The sequence below is a fragment of the Columba livia genome, chromosome 37 (assembly GCF_036013475.1).
Source record: "Columba livia isolate bColLiv1 breed racing homer chromosome 37, bColLiv1.pat.W.v2, whole genome shotgun sequence".
In the NCBI taxonomy this organism is placed as follows: domain Eukaryota; kingdom Metazoa; phylum Chordata; class Aves; order Columbiformes; family Columbidae; genus Columba; species Columba livia.
The window spans coordinates 49,975-75,489 of record NC_088638.1 but is presented as its reverse complement, the minus strand read 5'-3'; the positions used below and the strand labels follow the sequence as shown (position 1 = coordinate 75,489).

Here is a 25,515-nt window from a genome sequence, read left to right as displayed (position 1 = left end):
CCGCAATAGCTCCCAGGAACCCCCAGTGGCTCCCAGTAGCTCCCAGTAACCACCAATAGCTCCCAGTAACCCCCAATAGCTCCCAATAGCCCCCAGTGGCTCCCAGTATCTCCCAATAACCCCCAGTAGCTCCCAGTATCTCCCAGTAACGCCCAGTAGCTCCCAGTGGCCCCTAATGGTCCCCAGTAACCCCCAGTAGCTCCCAGTAACCACCAGTGGCTCCCAGTAACCACCAATAGCTCCCACTAAACCCAATAGCTCCCAGTAACCCCCAGTAGCTCCCAGTAACCACCAATAGCTCCCAGTAGCTCCCAGTAACCCCTAATGGTCCCCAGTAACCCCCAGTAGCTCCCAGTGGCTCCTAATGGTCCCCAGTGGCTCCCAGTAACCCCCAGTAACCACCAGTGGCTCCCAGTAGCTCCCAGTAACCTCCAGTAGCTCCCAGTAACCTCCAATAGCTCCCAGTAACCCCCCAATAGCTCCCAGTAACCCGTAGTGGCTCCCAGTAGCTCCCAGTGGCTCCCAGTAACCCCCAGTGGCTCCCAGTAGCTCCCAGTAACCCCTAATGGTCCCCAGTAACTCCCAGTAACCCCCAGTGGCTCCCAGTAAACCCCAGTAGCTCCCAATAACCCCCAGTGGCTCCCAGTAGCTCCCAGTAACCCCTAATGGTCCCCAGTAACCCCCAGTAGCTCCCAGTGGCTCCTAATGGTCCCCAGTGGCTCCCAGTAACCCCCAGTAACCACCAGTGGCTCCCAGTAGCTCCCAGTAGCTCCCAGTGGCTCCCAGTAACCCACAGTGGCTCCCAGTAACCCACAGTGGCTCCCAGTAACCCCCAGTGGCTCCCAGTAGCCCCCAGTGGCTCCTAATGGTCCCCAGTAACTCCCAGTGGCTCCCAGTAGCTCCCACTAACTCCCAATAGCTCCCAGTAACCCAATAGCTCCCAGTAACTCAATAGCTTCCAGTAGCTCCCAGTAACCCCCAGTGGCTCCCAGTAGCTCCCAGTAGCTCCCAGTTACCCCTAATGGTCCCCAGTAACCCCCAGTAGCTCCCAGTAACCCCCCAGTGGCTCCCAGTAGCTCTCAGTGGCTCCTAATGATCCCCAGTAACCCCCAGTAGCTCCCAGTAACCCGCAATAGCTCCCAGTAGCTCCCAGTGTCTCCCAGTAGCTCCCAGTAACCCAATAGCTCCCAGTAGCCCAATAGCTCCCAGTAGCCCCCGGTGGCTCCCAGTAGTTCCCAGTAACCCCTAATGGTCCCCAGTAACCCCCCAGTAGCTCCCAGTAACCCGCAATAGCTCCCAGTAATTCCCAGTGGCTCCCAGTAACCCCCAGTGGCTCCCAGTAGCTCCCAGGAACCCCCAGTGGCTCCCAGTAGCTCCCAGTAACCACCAATAGCTCCCAGTAACCCCCAATAGCTCCCAATAGCCCCCAGTGGCTCCCAGTAACCCCTAATGGTCCCCAGTAATCCCCAGTGGCTCCCAGTAACCCCCAGTGGCTCCCAGTAGCTCCCAGTAACCCGCAATAGCTCCCAGTAACCCAATAGCTCCCAGTAGCCCAATAGCTCCCAGTAGCTCCCAGTAACCTCCAGTAGCTCCCAGTAACCCCCAGTGGCTCCCAGTGACCCGCAATATCTCCCAGTAGCTCCCAGTGGTTCCCAGTAACCCCCAGTGGCTCCCAGTAACCCCCAGTAACCACCAGTGGCTCCCAGTAGCTCCCAGTAGCTCCCAGTAACCACCAGTAGCTCCCAGTAACCCCTAATGGTCCCCAGTAACCCCCAGTGGCTCCCACTAACCCGCAATAGCTCCCAGTGGCTCCCAGTTACACCCAGTGGCTCCCAGTAACCCCCCAATAGCTCCCAGTAACCCCCAGTGGCTCCCAGTGGCTCCCAGTGGCCCCTAATGGTCCCCAGTAACCCCCAGTGGCTCCCAGTAGCTCCCACTAACTCCCAATAGCTCCCAGTAACCCAATAGCTCCCAGTAACCCCCAGTAACCCCCAGTGGCTCCCAGTAACCCCCCAGTACCTCCCAGTAACTCCCAATAACTCCTAATGGCTCCCAGTGGCTCCCAGTAACCACCAGTAGCTCCCAATAACCTCCAGTAGCTCCCAGTGGCTCCCAGTAACCCCCAATAGCTCCCAGTAACCACCAGTGGCTCCCAGTAACCCCCAATAGCTCCCAATAGCTCCCAGTGGCTCCCAGTGTCTCCCAGTAGCTCCCAGTTTCCCCTAATGGTCCCCAGTAACCCCCAGTAGCTCCCAGTAACCCCCCAGTGGCTCCCAGTAACCACCAGTGGCTCCCAGTTACACCCAGTGGCTCCCAGTAACCCCCAGTAGCTCCCAGTAACCTCCAGTAGCTCCCAGTAACCCCCCAGTAGCTCCCAGTAACCCCCCAGTGGCTCCCAGTAACCACCAGTGGCTCCCAGTTACACCCAGTGGCTCCCAGTAACCCCCAGTAGCTCCCAGTAACCCCCAGTAGCTCCCAGTAACCCCCCAATAGCTCCCAGTAACCCCCAGTAGCTCCCAGTAACCCCCAGTGGCTCCTAATGATCCCCAGTAACCCCCAATAGCTCCCAGTAACCACCAGTGGCTCCCAGTTACACCCAGTGGCTCCCAGTAACCCCCAGTAGCTCCCAGTAACCACCAGTGGCTCCCAGTAACCCCCAATAGCTCCCAGTAACCACCAGTGGCTCCCAGTGTCTCCCAGTGTCTCCCAGTGTCTCCCAGTAGCTCCCATAAACCCCAGTAGCTCCCAGTAGCCCCCAGTAGTTCCCAGTAACCACCAGTAGCTCCCAGTAACCCCCAGTGGCTCCTAATGGTCCCCAGTGGCTCCCAGTAACCCCCAATAACCACCAGTGGCTCCCAGTAACCCCCAGTAGCTCCCAGTAACCCGCAATAGCTCCCAGTAACCCCCAGTAGCTTCCAGTAACCCCCAGTGGCTCCCAGTAGCTCCCAGTAACCCCTAGTGGTCCCCAGTAACCCCCAGTAGCTCCCAGTAACCCGCAATAGCTCCCAGTAGCTCCCAGTGTCTCCCAATAGCTCCCAGTAGCCCAATAGCTCCCAGTAACCCCCAGTGGCTCCCAGTAACCCCAATCGCTCCCAGTAGCCCCCAGTGGCTCCCAGTGGCCCCTAACAGTCCCCAGTAACCCCCAGTAGCTCCCAGTAACCTCCAGTGGCTCCTAATGGTCCCCAGTGGCTCCCAGTGGCTCCCAGTAGCTCCCACTAACTCCCAATAGCTCCCAGTAACCCCCAGTAGCTCCCAGTAACCCAGTAGCTCCCAGTAGCTCCCAGTAACCCCTAATGGTCCCCAGTAACCCCCAATATCTCCCAGTAACCCCCAGTAGCTCCCAGTAACCCCCAATAGCTCCCAGTAACCCCCCAGTAGCTCCCAGTAACCCCCAGTAGCTCCCAGTAACCCCCCAGTAGCTCCCAGTAACCCCCAGTAGCTCCCAGTAACCCCCAATAGCTCCCAGTAACCCCCCAGTATCTCCCAGTAACCCCCCAATATCTCCCAGTAACCCCCAATAGCTCCCATTAACCCCCCAATACCTCCCAGTAACCCCCAGTAGCTCCCAGTAACCCCCAATAGCTCCCAGTAACCCCCCAATAGCTCCCAGTAACCCCCCAATAGCTCCCAGTAACCCCCCAGTATCTCCCAGTAACCACCAGTAGCTCCCAGTAACCCCCAATAGCTCCCAGTAACCCCAGTAGCTCCCAGTACATCCCCTTTTATTTCAGGGGCATGCCAGGGTCCCTTTTTGGGCGGGAGGGTCTCACCCGGACGCCTGGGTCCCTTTTGCTTTGCTTGGCTTGGGGGGAGGGAGCTTGGCCGGACGCCTGGGTCCCTTTTCCTTGGGGGTGGGGAGGAGGTCACCCGGACGCCTGGGTCCCTTTTTTTGGGGGGGTCTCGCCCGAACACCTGGGTCCCTTTGCCTTGGGGGTGGAGGCGGGGGGGTTGTCCGGACGCCTGGGTCCCTTTTTGGGGAGGGTCACCCGGATGCCTGGGTCCCTTCACCCGGACGCCTGGGTCCCTTTTTGGGGGTCTCCCGGATGCCTGGGTCCCTTCACCCGGACGCCTGGGTCCCTTTTTGGGGAGGGTCACCCGGACGCCTGGGTCCCTTTCTGGATGGGATGGCATCACCCGGACGCCTGGGTCCCTTTTTGGGGGTCTCCCGGATGCCTGGGTCCCTTCACCCGGATGCCTGGGTCCCTTTTTGGGGAGGGTCACCCGGACGCCTGGGTCCCTTTTTGGGGGTCTCCCGGATGCCTGGGTCCCTTTTTGGGGGTCACCCGGATGCCTGGGTCCCTTTTTGGGGAGGGTCACCCGGATGCCTGGGTCCCTTTTTGGATGGGATGGCATCACCCGGACGCCTGGGTCCCTTTTTGGGGGTCTCCCGGATGCCTGGGTCCCTTCACCCGGACGCCTGGGTCCCTTTTTGGGGGTCTCCCGGATGCCTGGGTCCCTTCACCCGGACGCCTGGGTCCCTTTTTGGATGGGATGGCATCACCCGGACGCCTGGGTCCCTTCACCCGAACGCCTGGGTCCCTTTTTGGGGAGGGTCACCCGGATGCCTGGGTCCCTTCACCCGGACGCCTGGGTCCCCTTTTGGGGAGGGTCACCCGGACACCTGGGTCCCTTTTTGGATGGGATGGCATCACCCGGATGCCTGGGTCCCTTTTTGGGGGTCTCCCGGATGCCTGGGTCCCTTCACCCGGACGCCTGGGTCCCTTTTTGGGGGTCTCCGGGATGCCTGGGTCCCTTCACCCGGATGCCTGGGTCCCTTTTTGGGGAGGGTCACCCGGATGCCTGGGTCCCTTCACCCGGACGCCTGGGTCCCCTTTTGGGGAGGGTCACCCGGACGCCTGGGTCCCTTTTTGGGGAGGGTCACCCGGATGCCTGGGTCCCTTTTTGGATGGGATGGCATCACCCGGACGCCTGGGTCCCTTTTTGGGGAGGGTCACCCGGACGCCTGGGTCCCTTTTTGGGGGTCTCCCGGATGCCTGGGTCCCTTCACCCAGACGCCTGGGTCCCTTTTTGGATGGGATGGCATCACCCGGACGCCTGGGTCCGTTTTTTGGGGAGGGTCACCCGGACGCCTGGGTCCCTTTTCGGGGAGGGTCACCCGGACGCCTGGGTCCCTTTTTGGATGGGATGGGATCACCCGGACGCCTGGGTCCATTTTTTGGGGTGGGGGTGGGGGCGGGGGGAATGTCTCACCCGGACGCCTGGGTCCCTTTCGCATTGCTTGGCTTTGCTGTGGGGCACAGGTGGGGGGTCTCCCGGACGCCTGGGTCCCTCCTTCCCCTCCCCCACACCGATGTATCTTCCCCCTCCCCCCCCCCCCACCTCTCTCCCCTCCCCCCCCCCCCCCCCAGAGGCGGCTGCTGCCGGTGGGGGGAGGGGGACCCGGGGTGGGGGGGGTGTTCCCCCGCCCCCTCCCCCCTCCCCCCTCCCCTCCCCCCCCTCCAGGCCCCTCCCCCCGCGTCGCCGCCGCCGCCCCCCCCCGCGTCACCGCCCGGAGCCCGCCGCCCCGCCCCGCCCCCCCCAGCAGGTAACCGGGACCCCTCCCCCACCCATGGGACCCCCCCCCCCCCCCCTTTCCCCTCCCCCGCTGCGCTTGCTCTGCTGCCCCTCCCCCCCCCTCCCCAGCTCTCTAGGGGGACCCAGGCGTCCGGGAGGGGACCCAGGCATCCGGGGTTGGGGGGGGGAGGTGGAGGTGGGGGGGGTTTATATTATATTATATTGTGTTATATTAACGGGTGCCCGGACGCCTGGGTCCCTCCTCCCCACCCTCCCCCCCCACCGAGGTATTTGTCCCTATTTGGGGTTGGGGGGTTGGTCTCCGGACGCCTGGGTCCCTTCGGATTGGGGTGGGGGGGTGGGGAGGGGACACCCACCCGGACGCCTGGGTCCGCCCCCCCCCCCCCCCCCCCGCCCCGGACGCCTGGGTCCCCCCTGATGTACCCCTCCCCCTCTTTCTGTTCTTCTCTCCCCTCCCCCCTCCAGGTCAAGGAGCAGCCGCTGGGATTGGATGAGAAGGGGCCCCTCCCCCCCCCAGGCCCCCCTCTGCCCCTCCCCCCCTGCAAGGAGGAGCCGGGACCCCTCCCCCACCTTGAGGTGAGACCCCTCCCCCAAACCCCCCGGACACCTGGGTCCCTCCCAGAACTCCTGGGTCCCTCCCGAACTCCTGGGTCCCCCCCAGAACTCCTGGGTCCCTCCTGAACTCCTGAGTCCCTCCCTGAACTTCTGAGTACCCCCCAGAACTCCTGGGTCCTTCCCGAACTCCTGGGTCCCCTCCTGAACTCCTGGTTCCCCCCGAACTCCTGGGTCCCTTCCTGACTCCTGGGTCCCCCCCGGACACCTGGGTCCCCCCCAGAACTCCTGGGTCCTTCCCGAACTCCTGGGTCCCCTCCTGACCGCCTGGGTCCCCCCCCGGACTCCTGGTCCCCTCCCGGATGCCTGGGTCCCTCCTGGACTCCTGGGTCCTTCCCGAACTCCTGGGTCCCCTCCTGGACGCCTGGGTCCCCCCCGGATGCCTGGGTCCCCCCCAGAACTCCTGGGTCCTTCCTGAACTCCTGGGTCCCCTCCTGGACGCCTGGTTCCCTCCGAACTCCTGGGTCCCTTCCTGACTTCTGGGTCCGCCCCGGACGCCTGGGTCCCTTCCCGAACTCCTGGGTCCCTCCTGGACTCCTGGGTCCCTTCCCGAACTCCTGGGTCCCCCCCGGACGCCTGGGTCCCTCCCGAACTCCTGGGTCCCTCCCGAACTCCTGGGTCCCTCTCGAACTCCTGGGTCCCCTCTCAACCACCGTGTCCTCTCTCCCGGACGCCTGGGTCCCTCCCGGACGCCTGGGTCCCCTCTCTCACCCTCTTCCCCCCCCAGGACCCCCGGCTGGGGCTCCTCATCGCCTCCGCCCCCCGACTCAAATCGTCACCCCCAGCACCCAACGTCACCCCCGGACCGGTAAGTGCAAAAAGAACCCAGGCGTCCGGGTGAAGCCCCTTCCCCCCCCCCACCCCCTCCCGGACGCCTGGGTCCCCTTATCGCCCTCTTTCCCCCCCTTATTTTCACAGCCCCCCCCCGGGGATTTGGGGGTCCTGATCGCCGCCACCCCCCCGCGTCAAACAGGAGCCGCCCCCCAGCGCCTCCCTCGTGCCGGTAAGTGGGGACCCAGGCGTCCGGGAAGGGGACCCAGGCGTCCGGGAAAGGGACCCAGGCGTCCGGGGTGGCTTTCCCGGACGCCTGGGTTCACTGTGCGCCCCCCCCACCCCCACCCATAGGTGCCCCCCCGGCTGCCGCGATTGGTGGTTCTGGATGAGAGCGAAGAGGAGGAGGAGGAGGGGGGACAAGAGGTGAGGGGGAGGGGCCCGGACGCCTGGGTCCCCCTTTTTTGGGGGTGGTTGGGGGGCACTAGATGCCTGGGTCCTTTATTTTGGAGCTGGGGGGGGAGGGGGAACCCCCGAACGCCTGGGTCCCCTTTTGGGGGTGGGGGCACCCGGATGCCTGTGTCCTCTATTTTAGTGGCACCCGGACGCCTGGGTCCCTTATTTTGGGGACACCTGGGTCCCTTGGGTCCCTTACTTTAGTGTCACCCTGACACCTGGGTCCCTTATTTTGGGGGGGGGGGGGTGAAGTTGGGACACCCGGACACCTGGGTCCCTTATTTTGGTGGGGGGGGGGGTGAAGTTGGGACACCCGGACACCTGGGTCCCTTATTTTACCATCACCCGGACGCCTGGGTCCCTTATATTGGGAACACCTGGGTCCCTTATTTTGGGGACACTTGGGTCCCTTATTTTACCATCACCCGGACGCCTGGGTCCCTTATATTGGGAACACCTGGGTCCCTTATTTTGGGGACACTTGGGTCCCTTATTTTACCATCACCCGGACGCCTGGGTCCCTTATTTTACCATCACCCGAACGCCTGGGTCCCTTATATTGGGAACACCTGGGTCCCTTATTTTGGGGACACTTGGGTCCCTTATTTTACCATCACCCGGATGCCTGGGTCCCTTATTTTACCATCACCCGAACGCCTGGGTCCCTTATATTGGGAACACCTGGGTCCCTTATTCTGGGGACACCTGGGTCCCTTATTTTGGGGGGGGGGGGGGGTGAAGTTGGGACGCCCGGACACCTGGGTCCCTTATATTGGGAACACCTGGGTCCCTTATTTTGGGGACACTTGGGTCCCTTATTTTACCATCACCCGGACGCCTGGGTCCCTTATTTTGGGGGGGGGTTCTGAATTTGGGACACCCGGCCACCTGGGTCCCTTATTTTACCATCACCCGGACGCCTGGGTCCCCTTTTTGCTGTCCCCCGAACGCCTGGGTCCCTTATATTACAGTCCTACCCTCCTGCCACTGGGATGGGGGGATGGGGGGGGGGCGGCGCTTCTATGCCACACCCCCCCCCTCATTAACCCTTCCCCCCCCCTTTTAGCCCCACCCCCTTCCCCCCCCCCCTATTTTCCCAGGCACCTTCTTAGCCGAGCTGGCCGAGATCCCCCTCCCCGCCCATTGGGGGGTGGTGGACGCCGTCCCCCCAATTCCCGCGCCCCCCGAAGCCCCCCGGGTGGCCCCCCCGGCTCTGCGGCTGGTCCAGCGCTGCCCCCGCTCGCCCATGGCGGCCACGGCAGTTCTTTTGGCCCCCGGTTTGGCTTTTCGGGTGTTGGTGGCCCCGAGTCGTCCCGTCCCCCCCGGGCACGAGGTATTGGCGAGTCGCCCCCCCCGCCTGCGTTCCGTGGACGATTTGGTGGAGCTGTTGTGTGACCTGGAGTCCTATCGACCCTGTCCCGGCCCCCCCGGGGACACCCCCAGGCCCCCGGCGCCGAGGTGTCACGTCTTGGTCCCTGGGGGGCGATGTTGTCAGGCTTGTTTGCTGCTGGGGGGGGGGGAGGCGTGAATGGGGAGGGAGGGGGTGGGGGGGGGGGGGTTGGGGGGGGAATGGATGGGGGGGTTGATAGTGACCCCTAGTGGTGGGGGGGGGTGGTGAATGGGGGGTTAATGGATGGGGGGGTAATGAATGGGGGTTCATTGGGGGAGTAATGAATGGGGGTTCATGGGGGGAGTAATGAATGGGGGTTCATGGGGGGGAGTAATGAATGGGGGTTAATGGGGTTAGTAATGAATGGGGGGGTTAGTAATGAATGGGGGTTAATGGGGGGAGTAATGAATGGGGGGGTTAGTAATGAATGGGGGTTAATGGGGGGAGTAATGAATGGGGGGGTTAGTAATGAATGGGGGTTAATGGGGTTAGTAATGAATGGGGGTTAATGGGGGGAGTAATGAATGGGGGGGTTAGTAATGAATGGGGGGGTTAGTAATGAATGGGGGTTAATGGGGTTAGTAATGAATGGGGGTTAATGGGGGGAGTAATGAATGGGGGGGTTAGTAATGAATGGGGGTTAATGGGGGGTTAGTAATGAATGGGGGTTAATGGGGGGAGTAATGAATGGGGGTTAATGGGGTTAGTAATGAATGGGGGTTAATGGGGGGTTAGTAATGAATGGGGGTTAATGGGGGGGTTCGTAATGAATGGGGGTTAATGGGGTTAGTAATGAATGGGGGGGTTAGTAATGAATGGGGGTTAATGAGGGGTTAGTAATGAATGGGGGTTAATGGGGGGCGTAATGAATGGGGGTTAATGGGGGGTTAGTTATGAATGGGGGTTAATGGGGGGAGTAATGAATGGGGGTTAATGGGAGGTTATGAATGGGGGTTAATGGGGTTAGTAATGAATGGGGGATAGTAATGAATGGGGGGGTTAGTAATGAATGAATGGGGGGGGCTTAGTAATGAATGGGGGTTAATGGAGTTAGTAATGAATGGGGGGGGTTATTAATGAATGGGGGGTTAATGAATGGGGCATAGTAATGAATGGAGGTTAATGGAGGGGTTAGTAATGAATGGGGGGGGTTAGTAATGGGGGTTAATGGGGGGGTTAGTAATGAATGGGGGGGTTAGTAATGAATGGGGGATAGTAATGAATGGGGGGTTAATGAATGGGGGTTAGTAATGAATCGGGGGTTAATGAATGGGGGGTTACTAATGAATGGGGGGGTAATGAATGGGGGTTAGTAATGAATGGGGGGTTAATCGTGCCCCCTAGTGTTGGGGGTTAGTGAATGGGGGGGTTAATGAATAGGGCATAGTAATGAATGGGGGGGTTAGTAATGAATGGGGGGGGTTAGTAATGAATGGGGGGGGTTAGTAATGAATGGGGGGGTTAGTAATGAATGGGGGTTAATGGGGGGGTTAATGAATGGGGGGTAATGAATGGGCAGTAATGAGTGGGGGTTAATGGGGTAATGAATGGGGGGGTAATTAATGGGGAGTAATGAATGCGGGGGTTAATAGTGCCCCCTAGTTGGGGGGGGGGGGGTTAATGAATGGGGCATAGTAATGAATGGGGGTTAATGGGGGGGTTAGTAATGAATGGGGGGTTAGTAGTGAATGGGGGTTAATGGGGTAATGAATGGGAGGGGTTAATGAATGGGGGTTAACGAATGGGGGGGTTAGTAATGAATGGGGGTTAATGAGGGAGTTAATGAATGGGTTAGTAATGAATGGGGGTTCATGGGGGGGTTAATGACTGAGGGTGTCACTAATGAATGGGGGTTAATGGATGGGGATTAATGAATGGGGGGGGCTTGTAATGAATGGGGGTTAATGGGGGTGTAGCTAATGAATGGGGGGGGTATTAAATGGGAGGGATTAATTAAATGCAGGGGGGGGGGGAACGAATTTATTGGGAATTAAATACGGGGGAAGAATTAAATGGGGGGAATTGAAGTGGGGGGGGCAGGGGGAGAAATTGGGGTGAAACCAGAATTAAATGGGGGGGGGAGGGAATCTAAATTGGGGGGGGGGGGGGGGGGGGGAAGTTGTTGTTGCACATAGAGGGGGGGTCACCCCAAATTTTGGGCAGCAATTGTAGTGCAGGGAACAGCCCCCCCCCCCCCCCCCCAATTCATTCCAAGGGATAATCGCCCCCCCCCCCCCCACCCCCCAATGACGTCAGGTTTAGGGGATTCCCCGACCCCTCCCCCACTCTCAGAGCTTCTATTTTTGACACTGGAACCGCCCCCAAAATTGGGGCGCGGCCCCTTTAAGACCCCCCCCCCCCCCCCTTTCCAATCCCACGTAGAGTTTTAGGTGGGGTCCACATGGGTGTTGCCCCTTTAAGGCGCTGAGGGGGGTGCGGCCCCTTTAAGAGACCCCCCCCTCGGCCACTTTAGCTCCGCCCACACGCGTCTTCCGCCCCTCCCCGAGGGGGCGTGGCCATGGAGGCCCCGCCCCCTCCCGCCGTTCGCGTTTGTTTGTTTTGGCTTAAAAAACCCGGGAATTTGGGGTGAAACAAGGGGGGGGGGGGGCGGGGCTTGAAAGAAACGGGTCACGTGGTGGAAAGTGGGTGGGGTCAGGAAAGCCACGCCCCCCTCAGGGAGAATTCGCGCCGAAGCCATAACCCCGCCCAGGCCACGCCCCCTTGCGCAGGCCTTGTCCCTTCGCCCAGGCCACGCCCCCCTTGCCCAGGCCACGCCCCTTTGTAGCTCCGCCCCCTCGGAAGAGTTAAAGCCGCGAGGAACTTATTTTTTTTATGTAATAAAGTTTTAAGGAGAAAAAACTCGTTTGGTAATGAGTTAATTAATGGGGGGAGTTAATTAATGGGGGGGGGTGGTGGACCCGGATGCCTGGGTCCCCCTGTGATGTCACGGTTGTCATAGAAACCACCTGTCAATCAAGTGAATGAAAGGGGGTTAAACTGTAAAAATATGTTTATTGTGGTAGAAATGAATGAGGGGACCCAGGAGTTCGGGAGGGGACCCAGGAGTCCGGGAAGGGACCCAGGCGATCAGGAGGGGACCCAAGCATCCGGGAGGCACCCAGGTGACCAGGAGGGGACCCAGGCGTCCGGGAGGGACCCAGGCATCCGGGAGGCACCCAGGCATCCGGGAGGGACCCAGGCGTCTGGGAGGGCACCCAGGCGTCCGGGAGAGGACCCAGGCGTCCTGGAGGGGACCCAGGCATCCGGGAGGCACCCAGTCAACCAGGAGGGGACCCAGGCGTCCGGGAGGGACCCAGGCATCCGGGAGGCACCCAGTCAACCAGGACGGGACCCAGGCGTCCGGGAGGGACCCAGGCATCCGGGAGGCACCCAGGTGACCAGGAGGGGACCCAGGCGTCCGGGAGGGACCCAGTCAACCAGGAGGGGACCCAGGCATCGGGAGGGACCCAGGTGACCAGGAGGGGACCCAGGCGTCCGGGAGGGACCCAGATGACCAGGAGGGGACCCAGGCGTCCGGGAGGGACCCAGTCAACCAGGAGGGGACCCAGGCATCCGGGAGGGACCCAGGTGACCAGGAGGGGACCAGGCGTCCGGGAGGGACCCAGGCATCCGGGAGGCACCCAGGTGACCAGGAGGGGACCCAGGCGTCCGGGAGGGACCCAGGCATCCGGGAGGCACCCAGGTGACCAGGAGGGGACCCAGGCGTCCGGGAGGGACCCAGGCATCCGGGAGAGGACCCAGGCATCCGGGAGGGACCCAGGCATCCGGGAGGCACCCAGGCATCCGGGAGAGGACCCAGGCGTCCGGGAGGCACCCAGGTGACCAGGAGGGGACCCAGGCGTCCGGGAGGGACCCAGGCGTCCGGGAGGGACCCAGGCATCCGGGAGAGACCCTGATGTCTGGGAGGGACCCAGGCATCCTGGAGGCACACAGGTGACCAGGAGGGGACCCAGGCGTCCGGGAGGGACCCAGGCATCTGGGAGGGACCCAGGCATCCGGGAGAGACCCTGATGTCTGGGAGGGACCCAGGCATCCGGGAGGCACCCAGGTGACCAGGAGGGGACCCAGACGTCCGGGAGGGACCCAGGAGTCCAGGATAGGACCCACAAGTCCAGGAGGGACCCAGGCGTCCGGGAGAGACCCAGGCATCCGGGAGGCACCCAGATGACCAGGAGGGGACCCAGGCGTCCGGGAGGGACCCAGGCGTCCAGGAGGGACCCAGGCGTCCGGGAGGTACCTAGGCATCCGGGAGGCACCCAGGTGACCAGGAGGGGACCCAGGCGTCCGGAGGCACCCAGGTGACCAGTAGGGTACCCAGGCGTCCGGGAGGGACCCAGGCGTCCGGGAGGGACCCAGGCATCCGGGAGTGACCCAGGCGAGCAGGAGGGGACCCAGGCGTCCGGGAGGGACCCAGGCGAGCAGGAGGGGACCCAGGTGACCAGGAGGGGACCCAGGCATCCGGGAGGGACCCAGTCATCTGGGAGGCATCCAGGAGACCAGGAGGGGACCCAGGCGTCCGGGAGGGACCCAGGCATCCGGGAGGCACCCAGGCGTCCGGGAGGGACCCAGGCATCCGGGAGTGACCCAGGCGAGCAGGAGGGGACCCAGGCGTCCGGGAGGGACCCAGGCATCCGGGAGAGGACCCAGGCGTCTGGGAGGGACCCAGGCGTCCGGGAGGGACCCAGGCATCCGGGAGGGACCCAGATGACCAGGAGGGGACCCAGGCAGCCGGGAGGGACCCAGGCGTCCGGGAGGCACCCAGGTGACCAGGAGAGGACCCAGGCGTCCGGAAGGGACCCAGGCATCCGGGAGGCACCCAGGTGACCAGGAGGGGACCCAGGCGTCCGGGAGAGACCCTGGCATCTGGGAGGGACCCAGGCATCCGGGAGGGACCCAGGCATCCGGGAGGCACCCAGGTGACCAGGAGGGGACCCAGGCGTCCGGGAGGGACCCAGGCATCCGGGAGGCACCCAGATGACCAGGAGGGGACCCAGGCGTCCGGGAGGGACCCAGGCATCCGGGAGTGACCCAGGCGAGCAGGAGGGGACCCAGGCGTCCGGGAGGGACCCAGGCGTCCGGTCAGGCGCTGGCCAGCAGGCGTTGCTTGCGCGCCGTGGCCGTGTACGGGTGCCAGCGCCACTCGACGTCGGCGGCGTCCCCTTGGTCCAGGGTGCCCAGGCGGATCAGGTAGGCTGGGGGGGGGGGGACATGGGGACAATGTGGGGACATGGGGACAAGCGGGGATGTGGGGGAGGGGGGACATGGGGACATCGGGGGGACATGGGGACACTCACGGCGTAGCTGGAATCGTGGTCCCACCTCCTCCAGCTCCACCTCCTTCCCCCGGCGCCGGTAAACGTGGTTCCTGGGGGGGCAGATGGGGTCAGTGGGGACCCAGGCGTCCGGGGGAGGACCCAGGCGTCCGGGACCTCCCCTGTTGTCACCCACTGGACTAGGGGAGGGGTCAGTGGGGACCCAGGCGTCCGGGGGGGACCCAGGCATCCGGGATACCCCTTGTCCACCCTGTGTCACCCACTGGACTAGGGGAGGGGTCAGTGGGGACCCAGGCGTCCGGGGGGGGACCCAGGCGTCCGGGATACCCCTTGTCCACCCTGTGTCACCCACTGGACCAGGGGAGGGGTCGGTGGGGACCCAGGTGTCCGGGAGAGGGGACCCAGGCGTCCGGGACCTCCCCTGTTGTCACCCACTGGACTAGGGGAGGGGTCATCGGGGACCCAGGCGTCCGGGACCTCCCCTGTTGTCACCCACTGGACTAGGGGAGGGGTCATTGGGGACCCAGGTGTCCGGGAGAGGGGACCCAGGCGTCCGGGACCTCCCCTGTTGTCACCCACTGGACTAGGGGAGGGGTCAGTGGGGACCCAGGCGTCCAGGGGGGACCCAGGCGTCCGGGACCTCCCCTGTTGTCACCCACTGGACTAGGGGAGGGGTCAGTGGGGACCCAGGCGTCCGGGATAGGGGACCCAGGCGTCCGGGACCTCCCCTGCTGTCACCCACTGGACTAGGGGAGGGGTCAGTGGGGACCCAGGCGTCCGGGGGGACCCAGGCATCCGGGACCTCCCCTGTGTCACCCACTGGACCAAGGAGGGATCAGTGGGGACCCAGGTGTCCGGGAGAGGGGACCCAGGCGTCCGGGACCTCCCCTGTTGTCACCCACTGGACTAGGGGAGGGGTCAGTGGGGACCCAGGTGTCCGGGAGAGGGGACCCAGGCGTCCGGGACCTCCCCTGTGTCACCCACTGGACTAGGGGAGGGGGTCATTGGGGACCCAGGCGTCCGGGAGAGGGGACCCAGGCGTCCGGGAACCTCGCCCTGTTGTCACCCTCTGGACTAGGGGAGGGGTCAGTGGGGACCCAGGCGTCCAGGGGGACCCAGGCATCCGGGACCTCCCTGTTGTCACCCACTGGACTAGGGGAGGGGTCAGTGGGGACCCAGGCGTCCGGGGGGGGACCCAGGCGTCCGGGACCTCCCCTGTGTCACCCACTGGACTAGGGGAGGGGTCAGTGGGGACCCAGGTGTCCGGGAGAGGGGACCCAGGCGTCCGGGACCTCCCCTGTGTCACCCACTGGACTAGGGGAGGGGTCAGTGGGGACCCAGGTGTCCGGGAGAGGGGACCCAGGCGTCCGGGACCTCCCCTGTTGTCACCCACTGGACTAGGGGAGGGGTCGGTGGGGACCCAGGCGTCCGGGATAGGGGACCCAGGCGTCCGGGACCTCCCCTGCTGTCACCCACTGGACTAGGGGAGGGGTCAGTGGGGACCCAGGCGTCCGGGAGAGGGGACCCAGGCGTCCGGGACCTCCCCTGTTGTCACCCACTGGACTAGGGGAGGGGTCAGTGGGGACCCAGGCGTCCGGGAGAGGGGACCCAGGCGTCCGGGACCTCCCCTGTGTCACCCACTGGACTAGGGGAGGGGTCGGTGGGGATCCAGGCGTCCGGGACCTCCCCTGTTGTCACCCACTGGACTAGGGGAGGGGTCATTGGGGACCCAGGTGTCCGGGAGAGGGGACCCAGGCGTCCGGGACCTCCCCTGTTGTCACCCACTGGACTAGGGGAGGGGTCAGTGGGGACCCAGGCGTCCAGGGGGGACCCAGGCGTCCGGGACCTCCCCTGTTGTCACCCACTGGACTAGGGGAGGGGTCAGTGGGGACCCAGGCGTCCGGGATAGGGGACCCAGGCGTCCGGGACCTCCCCTGCTGTCACCCACTGGACTAGGGGAGGGGTCAGTGGGGACCCAGGCGTCCGGGGGGACCCAGGCATCCGGGACCTCCCCTGTGTCACCCACTGGACCAAGGAGGGATCAGTGGGGACCCAGGTGTCCGGGAGAGGGGACCCAGGCGTCCGGGACCTCCCCTGTTGTCACCCACTGGACTAGGGGAGGGGTCAGTGGGGACCCAGGTGTCCGGGAGAGGGGACCCAGGCGTCCGGGACCTCCCCTGTGTCACCCACTGGACTAGGGGAGGGGTCATTGGGGACCCAGGCGTCCGGGAGAGGGGACCCAGGCGTCCGGGACCTCCCCTGTTGTCACCCACTGGACTAGGGGAGGGGTCAGTGGGGACCCAGGCGTCCAGGGGGACCCAGGCATCCGGGACCTCCCCTGTTGTCACCCACTGGACTAGGGGAGGGGTCAGTGGGGACCCAGGCGTCCGGGGGGGGACCCAGGCGTCCGGGACCTCCCCTGTGTCACCCACTGGACTAGGGGAGGGGTCAGTGGGGACCCAGGTGTCCGGGAGAGGGGACCCAGGCGTCCGGGACCTCCCCTGTTGTCACCCACTGGACTAGGGGAGGGGTCGGTGGGGACCCAGGCGTCCGGGATAGGGGACCCAGGCGTCCGGGACCTCCCCTGCTGTCACCCACTGGACTAGGGGAGGGGTCAGTGGGGACCCAGGCGTCCGGGAGAGGGGACCCAGGCGTCCGGGACCTCCCCTGTTGTCACCCACTGGACTAGGGGAGGGGTCAGTGGGGACCCAGGTGTCCGGGAGAGGGGACCCAGGCGTCCGGGACCTCCCCTGTTGTCACCCACTGGACTAGGGGAGGGGTCATCGGGGACCCAGGCGTCCGGGACCTCCCCTGTTGTCACCCACTGGACTAGGGGAGGGGTCAGTGGGGACCCAGGTGTCCGGGATAGGGGACCCCAGGCATCCGGGACCTCCCCTGTTGTCACCCACTGGACTAGGGGAGGGGTCAGTGGGGACCCAGGCGTCCGGGAGAGGGGACCCAGGCGTCCGGGACCTCCCCTGTTGTCACCCACTGGACTAGGGGAGGGGTCAGTGGGGACCCAGGCGTCCGGAGGGACCCAGGCGTCCGGGATACCCCTTGTCCACCCTGTGTCACCCACTGGACCAGGGGAGGGGTCATTGGGGACCCAGGTGTCCGGGAGAGGGGACCCAGGCGTCCGGGACCTCCCCTGTGTCACCCACTGGACTAGGGGAGGGGTCATTGGGGACCCAGGTGTCCGGGAGAGGGGACCCAGGCGTCCGGGACCTCCCCTGTTGTCACCCACTTGAATAGGGGAGGGGTCAGTGGGGACCCAGGCGTCCGGGGGTGACCCAGGCATCCGGGATACCCCTTGTCCACCCTGTGTCACCCACTGGACTAGGGGAGGGGTCATTGGGGACCCAGGTGTCCGGGACCTCCCCTGTTGTCACCCACTGGACTAGGGGAGGGGTCATTGGGGACCCAGGCATCCGGGGGGACCCAGGCATCCGGAGGGGACCCAGGCGTCCGGGGGGAGGGGACCCAGGCGTCCGGGGGGGGACCCAGGCATCCGGAGCGGACCCAGGTGTCTGAGGGGGGACCCAGGCGTCCGGGGGGGACCCAGGCATCCGGGGGGGACCCTGGCGTCCGGGGGGGGACCGAGGCATCGGGGGGGGACGCAGGCGTCTGTGGGGGACCCAGGCGTCCGGGGGGGGACCCAGGCGTCCGGGGGGTTACCCAGGCATCCGGGGGGGGACCCAGGCATTCGGGGGTGGACCCAGGCGTCCGGGGGGGACCCAGGCGTCCGGGGGGGGGACCCAGGCATTCGGGGTGGACCCAGGCGTCCGGGGGGGACCCAGGCGTCCGGGGGGGACCCAGGCATCCGGGGGGGGGACCCAGGCGTCTGGGGGGAGACCCAGGTGTGCGGGGGAGGACCCAGGCGTCCGGGGGGGACCCAGGCGTCCGGGGGGGACCCAGGCATCCGGGGGGGGGACCCAGGCTTCTGTGGGGGACCCAGGTGTGCGGGGGGGACCCAGGCATTCGGGGGTGGACCCAGGCGTTCGGGGGGGGACCCAGGCGTCTGGTGGAGGACCCAGGCGTCCAGGGACCCCCATGTCACCCACCGGACCAGGATGACGTCATCCTGGTTTGCGAATGTCACCACGCGGCGGCTGTCGGGCCGGGGGACGGGGAACAGGTGCTTGAGGATCGTGCCCACCTGGGGGGACACTGAGGTCACCGAGTGTCACCCGCAGACACAGCGATGTCCCCATAACCACCGTGTCCCCATGGCCCCCTGTCTCCATATCCCCATGTCCCCCTGTCTCCCCCCAGTGTCCCCATGTCCCCCCAGTGTCCCCATTTCCCCCCTAGTCTCCTCCCATTGTCCCCATGTCCCCAATCCCCCCATGTCCCCAGTCCCCCATTGTCCCCAGTGTCCCCATGTCCCCCAGTCTCCCCACATTGTCCCCAGTCTCCCCATGTCCCCCCATTGGCCACATGTCCCCTCAGTCTCCCCAGTGTCCCAATGTCCCCTCAGTCTCCCCAGTGTCCCCTATTGTCCCCATATCCCCATGTCCCCAATCCCCCCATGGCCCCAGTCCCCCATTGTCCCCATGTCCCCCAGTCCCCCCATTGTCCCCATGTCCCCCCATTGGCCACATGTCCCCTCAGTGTCCCCAGTGTCCCCTATTGTCCCCATATCCCCCAGTGTCCCCATGTCCCCAAGTCCCCCCACTGTCCCCATGTCCCCAGTCCCCCCATGTCCCCAGTCCCCCCATTGTCCCCAGTGTCCCCATGTCCCCCAGTCTCCCATGTCCCCCCATTGTCCCCAATGTCCCCTGTCCCACCCTGTGTCCCAGCGCCGTGTCCATCTTGACCAGCAGCAGGTGCGGTGCCACCAGGGGGGTGCCCCCGTGTCCCCATGTCCCCAATCCCCCCATGTCCCCAGTCCCCCCATTGTCCCCATGTCCCCTCAGTCTCCCCAGTGTCCCCTATTGTCCCCCCAGTGTCCCCATGTCCCCAATCCCCCCATGTCCCCAGTCCCCCCATTGTCCCCAATGTCCCCATGTCCCCAGTCTCCCCATATTGTCCCCAGTCTCCCATGTCCCCCAAGTGGCCACATGTCCCCTCAGTGTCCCATGTCCCCAATCCCCCCATGTCCCCAATCCCCCCATTGTCCCCAGTCCCCACATTGTCCCCAGTCCCCCCATTGCCCCAGTGTCCCCATGTCCCCCCAGTCTCCCCATATTGTCCCCAGTCTTCCCATGTCCCCCCATTGGCCACATGTCCCCTCAGTCTCCCCAGTGTCCCAATGTCTCCACAGTGTCCCCTATTGTCCCCATATCCCCCCACTGTCCCCTATTGTCCCCATGTCCCCAGTCCCCCCATTGTCCCCATGTCCTCCAGTCTCCCCATGTCCCGCCATTGCCCCATGTCTCCCATTGTCCCCATGTCCCCCCAGTCTCCCCATATTGTCCCCAGTCTCCCATGTCTCCCCATTGGCCACATGTCCCCTCACTGTCCCCATGTCCCCAGTCCCCCCATTGTCCCCAGTCCCCCCATTGTCCCCATGTCCCCCAGTCTTCCCACGTCCCCCCATTGGCCACATGTCCCCTCAGTCTCCCCAGTGTCCCCTATTATCCCCATATCCCCCCAGTGTCCCCTATTGTCCCAATGTCCCCCCACTGTCCCCATGTCCCCAATCCCCCATGTCCCCAGTCCCCCATTGTCCCCAGTGTCCCCATGTCCCCAATGTCCCCTGTCCCACCCTGTGTCCCAGCGCCGTGTCCATCTTGACCAGCAGCAGGTGCGGTGCCACCAGGGGGGTGCCCCCGTGTCCCCATGTCCCCAATCCCCCCATGTCCCCAGTCCCCCCATTGTCCCCATGTCCCCTCAGTCTCCCCAGTGTCCCCTATTGTCCCCCCAGTGTCCCCATGTCCCCAATCCCCCCATGTCCCCAATGTCCCCATGTCCCCCAGTCTCCCCATATTGTCCCCAGTCTCCCCATGTCCCCCAAGTGGCCACATGTCCCCTCAGTGTCCCCATGTCCCCAGTCCCCCCATTGACCCCAGTGTCCCCATGTCCCCCAGTCCCCCCATTGTCCCCAGTCCCCCCATTGACCCCAGTGTCCCCATTGTCCCCATGTCCCCCAGTCCCCCCATTGTCCCCAGTCCCCCCATTGACCCCAGTGTCCCCATTGTCCCCAGTCTCCCCATGTCCCCCCAGTCTCCCCATATTGTCCCCAGTCTTCCATGTCCCCCCATTGGCCACATGTCCCCTCAGTCTCCCCAGTGTCCCAATGTCCCCTCAGTCTCCCCAGTGTCCCCTATTGTCCCCATATCCCCATGTCCCCAGTCACCCCATGTCCCCAGTCCCCCATTGTCCCCAGTGTCCCCCAGTCTCCCCATGTCCCCCCATTGTCCCCATGTCCCCCAGTGTCCCCATGTCCCCCCAGTCTCCCCATGTCCCCCCATATTGTCCCCAGTCTTCCCATGTCCCCCCATTAGCCACATGTCCCCCCAGTGTCCCCTATTGTCCCCCCAGTGTCCCCTATTGTCCCCATATCCCCCCAATGTCCCCATTGTCCCCAGTCTCCCCATGTCCCCCCATTGTCCCCAACGTCCCCTGTCCCACCCTGTGTCCCAGCGCCGTGTCCATCTTGACCAGCAGCAGGTGCGGTGCCACCAGGGGGGTGCCCCGTGTCCCCCCGTGTCCCTGCGCAGGACGGTCCCGCTCAGCGTGAAGTGGGCGCTGGGCCCGTGGGGCAGGTGACACACGGACAGCCCATCTGGGGACGCACGGACGCGGGGGCGTGGCCTCAGAGGGACACGCCCCCTCAGGGCGAGACCCCACCCCCGCAGCAGAGTGAGCACGAAGGCGCTTCCTCCCCCGTGGCCCCGCCCCTTTCATTAGCCACGCCCACCTCCCCACTTGGCCACACCCATCACCTATCCATCAAAACACTGCCCCTCCCCCTTGGCCCCGCCCTTTTCATTAACCCCGCCCCTTTCATTAGCTCCACCCCACGCCGTCCTCACACAAGCCCCGCCCTTCCCCTTTAGCCCCTCCCCCATCGACCCGCCCCCTCTCATTTAGCCCCACCCCTTCACCCTTGAACCTGCCCACCCTTCAGCCCACTCCCCCTCGACCCCACCCTCTCCTTTAGCCCCGCCCCCTCTCCTTTTAGCCCCGCCCCTTCATCCTTGTCCCCCGCCCCCCTCCCTTTAGCACCCCCCTCGGCACCGCCCCCTCTCCCTTAGCCCCGCCCCCCTTCCCACATCCACACCCCCTCTCCCTTATCCCCGCCCACTTTCCCCTTGCCAAGCCTCTTATAGGTCAAGAGATGCTCCCTTTAGCCCCTCCCCTTGTCCCCGCCCCCTCCCATTTAGCCACGCCCCCTCCCCTTGCCATGCCCCTTACAGGTCCAGGGCTGCTCCCTCTGGCCCCTGCCCTTGTCCCCGCCCCTTTCCTTTAGCCCCACCCCCTTGCCCTTGTCCCCGCCCCCTTTCCTCTTGCCAAGCCCCTTGTAGGCCCAGGGCTCCTCCCTTTAGCCCCTCCCCTTGTCCCCGCCCCTCTCCCTTAGCCCCACCCCCTCACACTTGTCCCCGCCCCCTCCCCTTTAGCCCTGCCCCCTTTCCCCTCACCAAGCCCCTTATAGGTCCAGGGCTGCTCCCTTTCCTCGTCCCCGCCCCCTCTCCCTTAGCCACGCCCCCTCCCATTGCCAAGCCCCTTATAGGTCCAGGGCTCCTCCCTTTAGCCCCTCCCCTTGTCCCCGCCCCTCTCCCTTAGCCCCACCCCCTCACACTTGTCCCCGCCCCCTCCCCTTTAGCCCTGCCCCCTTTCCCCTCGCCAAGCCCGTTATAGGTCCAGGGCAGCTCCCTTTGGCCCCTGCCCTTGGCCCCGCCCCCTTCCCCCTTGTCCCCGCCCCCTCCCTCTAGCCCCGCCCCTCACCGGGGTCCCCGCGGGTCTCGTGCAGCAGCAGCAGGTCGGTGACCCCGGCCGCCCTGCAGGCCCCCACCAGCGCCCCCAGGTCCGCCCGGCCCCGGTTCATGCGCCGCGCGCCCGGGATCAGCAGGCACAGCTCCTGAGGGGGCGGGGACACAGGGGGCGTGGTCAGGGACAGGACACGCCCACCCTGACCACGCCCCTAGATGTTCCACCCCCACCTCCCATCAGCCCCTCATGTCCCATTCTGGGTCCCTCCATCACCACCAAGGACCGCTCCAGGGGGCGGGGCTAATGGAGGTGTGAACGAAGATGCCCCTCCCACCTTGTGGCCACGCCCCCATTAGGCTCCACCCACACCACCCCCCTCCCATCAGCCACTCACGTCCCATTCTGGTTCCCTCCATCACCACCAAGGACCGTTCCAGGGGGCGGGGCTAACATTGGCCACTCCCACCTTTTGACCACGCCCCCAAGACGGCTCCACCCACACCCCATAGGCTCCACCCCGTCCCATTCTGGATCCCTCCACCAGCAGCAAATATTGGACCAGGGACAAGGTTAAGGGGGCGTGGCTACATAAGCCACTCCCACCTTTTGGCCACAACCCATTAGGCTCCGCCCACACCCAATAGGCTTCACCCCCTCCCATCAGCCCCTCATGTCCCATTCTAGCGTCCCACATTACTGCCAAGGACTGCTCCAGGGGGCGGGGCTAATGGAGGCGTGGCTCAATATGCCCCTCCCACCTAGTGGCCACAGCCCCGTTACACTCCACCCCCACCAAATAGGCTCCACCCCCTCCCATTAACCCCAATCCTGTCCCACTATGGATCCCTCCACCAGCACCAGATATTGGACCGGGGGCGGGGCCAAAAATGGGAGGGGCCAAAAGGCTCCTCCCCCTTGTGACCACGCCCCTAATAGGCTCCGCCATAAGCCACGCCCCTCCCTTAAGCCGCACCCCCTCCCACACACACCTATTGGGGGGATGGCTGCCCAAAGCCCCACCCACCACCAAGCTCCACCCAATGGGAAACCCCGCCCAGGCCACGCCCCCCGCAAGCCCCACCCACCTTGGCGAAGAGGCGCAGGCGGGAGCTGGGGTCACGTGAGGTCGTCACCATCACTTGGGGCGGTTCCAGCCCCGCCCACTTGTATTCGTCGTCATGGTGACTGGGCTCTGGGGGGGCGGGGCTTAGCCAGGCCACTCCCCTTGCCCCCCAAGCCCCGCCCACTCCAGGAAAACAGGAATTCAGGGTGTTTTTGGGGTGTTTTTGGGGAAATTTTGGGGTGTTTCGGGGCTGATTTTGGGAGTATTTTGGGGGTTCTTTTCGGGGTATTTTAGGGTGTTTTCAGGGTTTTTTTGGGGTGTTTCAGGGTGTTTTTTTATGTATTTCAAGGTGTATTTTGGGTGTAGTTTTCAGGTGATTTGGGGTGTATTTTGGGGTATTTACAGGTGGTTTGGGGGCTATTTTTGGGTGTTTTGTGGTGGCTTTTTGGGCTACTTTAGGGTGTTTTGGGGGTATTTCAGGGTGTTTTTTGATGTATTTCAGGGTGTATTTTGGGTGTAGTTTCCAGGTGATTTGGGGTGTATTTTGGGGTATTTTCGGGTGCTTTTTGGGGCTATTTTAGGGTGTTCTGGGGTGGTTTGGGGGTATTTCAGGGTGTTTTTCGGGTGTTTTTTGACGTATTTCAGGGTGTATTTTTGGGTGTAGTTTTCAGGTGATTTGGGGTGTATTTTGGGGTATTTACAGGTGGTTTGGGGGCTATTTTTGGGTGCTTTGGGGTGGGTTTTTGGGCTACTTTAGGGTGTTTTGGGGGTATTTCAGGGTGTTTTTTGATGTATTTCAGGGTGTATTTTGGGTGTAGTTTCCAGGTGATTTGGGGTGTATTTTGGGGTATTTTCGGGTGCTTTTTGGGGCTATTTTTGGGTGTTCTGGGGTGGTTTGGGGGTATTTCAGGGTGTTTTTCGGGTGTTTTTTGACTTATTTCAGGGTGTATTTTGGGTGTAGTTTCCAGGTGATTCAGGGTGTATTTTGGGGTATTTTCGGGTGCTTTTTGGGGCTATTTTCGGGTGTTTCGGGGTGGCTTTTTGGGCTATTTTAGGGTGTTCTGGGCTGTTTTTCAGGTGTTTTTTGATGTATTTCAGGGTGTATTTTGGGTGTAGTTTCCAGGTGATTCAGGGTGTATTTTGGGGTATTTTCAGGTGGTTTTGGGGCTATTTTCGGGTGCTTTGGGGTGGCTTTTTGGGCTATTTTAGGGTGTTCTGGGGTGATTTGGGGGGTATTTCAGGGTGTTTTTTGATGTATTTCAGGGTGTATTTTGGGTGTAGTTTCCAGGTGATTCAGGGTGTATTTTGGGGTATTTTCAGGTGGTTTTGGGGCTATTTTCGGGTGCTTTGGGGTGGCTTTTTGGGCTATTTTAGGGTGTTCTGGGGTGGTTTGGGGGTATTTCAGGGTGTTTTTCGGGTGTTTTTTGACGTATTTCAGGGTGTATTTTGGGTGTAGTTTCCAGGTGATTCAGGGTGTATTTTGGGGTATTTTCAGGTGGTTTTGGGGCTATTTTCGGGTGTTTCGGGGTGGCTTTTTGGGCTATTTTAGGGTGTTCTGGCTGTTTTTCAGGTGTTTTTTGATGTATTTCAGGGTGTATTTTGGGTGTAGTTTCCAGGTGATTCAGGGTGTATTTTGGGGTATTTTCAGGTGGTTTTGGGCTATTTTCGGGTGTTTCGGGGTGGCTTTTTGGGCTATTTTAGGGTGTTCTGGGCTGTTTTTCAGGTGTTTTTTGATGTATTTCAGGGTGTATTTTGGGTGTAGTTTCCAGGTGATTCAGGGTGTATTTTGGGGTATTTTCAGGTGGTTTTGGGCTATTTTCGGGTGTTTTGGGGTGGGTTTTTGGGCTATTTTAGGGTGTTCTGGGGTGGTTTGGGGGGTATTTCAGGGTGTTTTTTGATGTATTTCAGGGTGTATTTTGGGTGTAGTTTCCAGGTGATTCAGGGTGTATTTTGGGGTATTTTCAGGTGGTTTTGGGGCTATTTTCGGGTGTTTCGGGGTGGCTTTTTGGGCTATTTTAGGGTGTTTTGGGGGTATTTCAGGGTGTTTTTTGATGTATTTCAGGGTGTATTTTTGCGTGTAGTTTCCAGGTGATTCAGTGTGTATTTTGGGGTATTTTCAGGTGGTTTTTCGGCTATTTTCAGGTGCTTTGTGGTGGGTTTTGGGCTATTTTAGGGTGTTCTGGGGTACTTCGGGGGCTATTTTAGGGTATTTCAGGGTGGTTTGGGGGTATTTTAGTGTGTTTTGGGGTATTTTAGTGTGTTTTGGGGTATTTTAGTGTGTTTTGGGGTATTTTCACAGAACCCCAGAATGGACTGGGTTGGAAAAGCCCTCAAAGCTCATCAAGCCCAACCCTTAGTCCAACTCCACCCCATTGACTAGATGGGGACCATGACCAATCTCAGGCCGGCGAGCCATTCCAACGCCTGCAAAGAATTGCATTCTAATCTCAGCCTAAATTTCCCCTGGTAGAGTTTAAGCCCATTACCCCCTTATCCTATTGCTGATGCCTTGGTGAAGA

At 62.9% G+C, this 25,515-nt stretch overlaps 2 protein-coding genes and 2 long non-coding RNA genes across 4 annotated transcripts in view; 2 read left to right on the top strand and 2 right to left on the bottom strand.

Moving 5' to 3' along the window:
• Positions 1-8,915, top strand: part of MBD1 (methyl-CpG binding domain protein 1) — a 38,765-nt gene extending 29,850 nt beyond the window's left edge. Inside the window, 6 exon segments of the mRNA XM_065044381.1 lie at positions 6,001-6,111; positions 6,875-6,955; positions 7,066-7,104; positions 7,106-7,150; positions 7,273-7,344; positions 8,441-8,915. Of these exon segments, the coding sequence (XP_064900453.1) occupies positions 6,001-6,111; positions 6,875-6,955; positions 7,066-7,104; positions 7,106-7,150; positions 7,273-7,344; positions 8,441-8,902 (810 nt within the window). The 3' untranslated portion in view covers positions 8,903-8,915.
• LOC135576972 (uncharacterized) lies at positions 7,341-8,402 on the bottom strand. The gene is made up of 3 exons (XR_010468595.1): positions 8,157-8,402; positions 7,696-8,079; positions 7,341-7,551 (listed from the first exon to the last, which is right to left on the bottom strand). It is a non-coding gene; the product is annotated as an uncharacterized LOC135576972 (long non-coding RNA).
• A 2,660-nt stretch (positions 8,916-11,575) lies between the features above and the next one.
• IMP4 (IMP U3 small nucleolar ribonucleoprotein 4) overlaps positions 11,576-25,515 on the bottom strand; it is a 21,644-nt gene continuing 7,704 nt past the window's right edge. Inside the window, exons 3-9 of the mRNA XM_065044387.1 lie at positions 23,019-23,125; positions 21,949-22,081; positions 20,705-20,785; positions 19,766-19,839; positions 18,120-18,214; positions 14,080-14,150; positions 11,576-13,977 (exon numbers count right to left, since the gene is read on the bottom strand). Of these exons, the coding sequence (XP_064900459.1) occupies positions 13,865-13,977; positions 14,080-14,150; positions 18,120-18,214; positions 19,766-19,839; positions 20,705-20,785; positions 21,949-22,081; positions 23,019-23,125 (674 nt within the window). The 3' untranslated portion in view covers positions 11,576-13,864. The remainder of the gene's footprint in view (positions 13,978-14,079; positions 14,151-18,119; positions 18,215-19,765; positions 19,840-20,704; positions 20,786-21,948; positions 22,082-23,018; positions 23,126-25,515) is intronic.
• On the top strand, positions 23,904-25,509 carry LOC135576973 (uncharacterized). Its single transcript, XR_010468596.1, has 3 exons — positions 23,904-24,797; positions 24,962-24,983; positions 25,139-25,509. It is a non-coding gene; the product is annotated as an uncharacterized LOC135576973 (long non-coding RNA).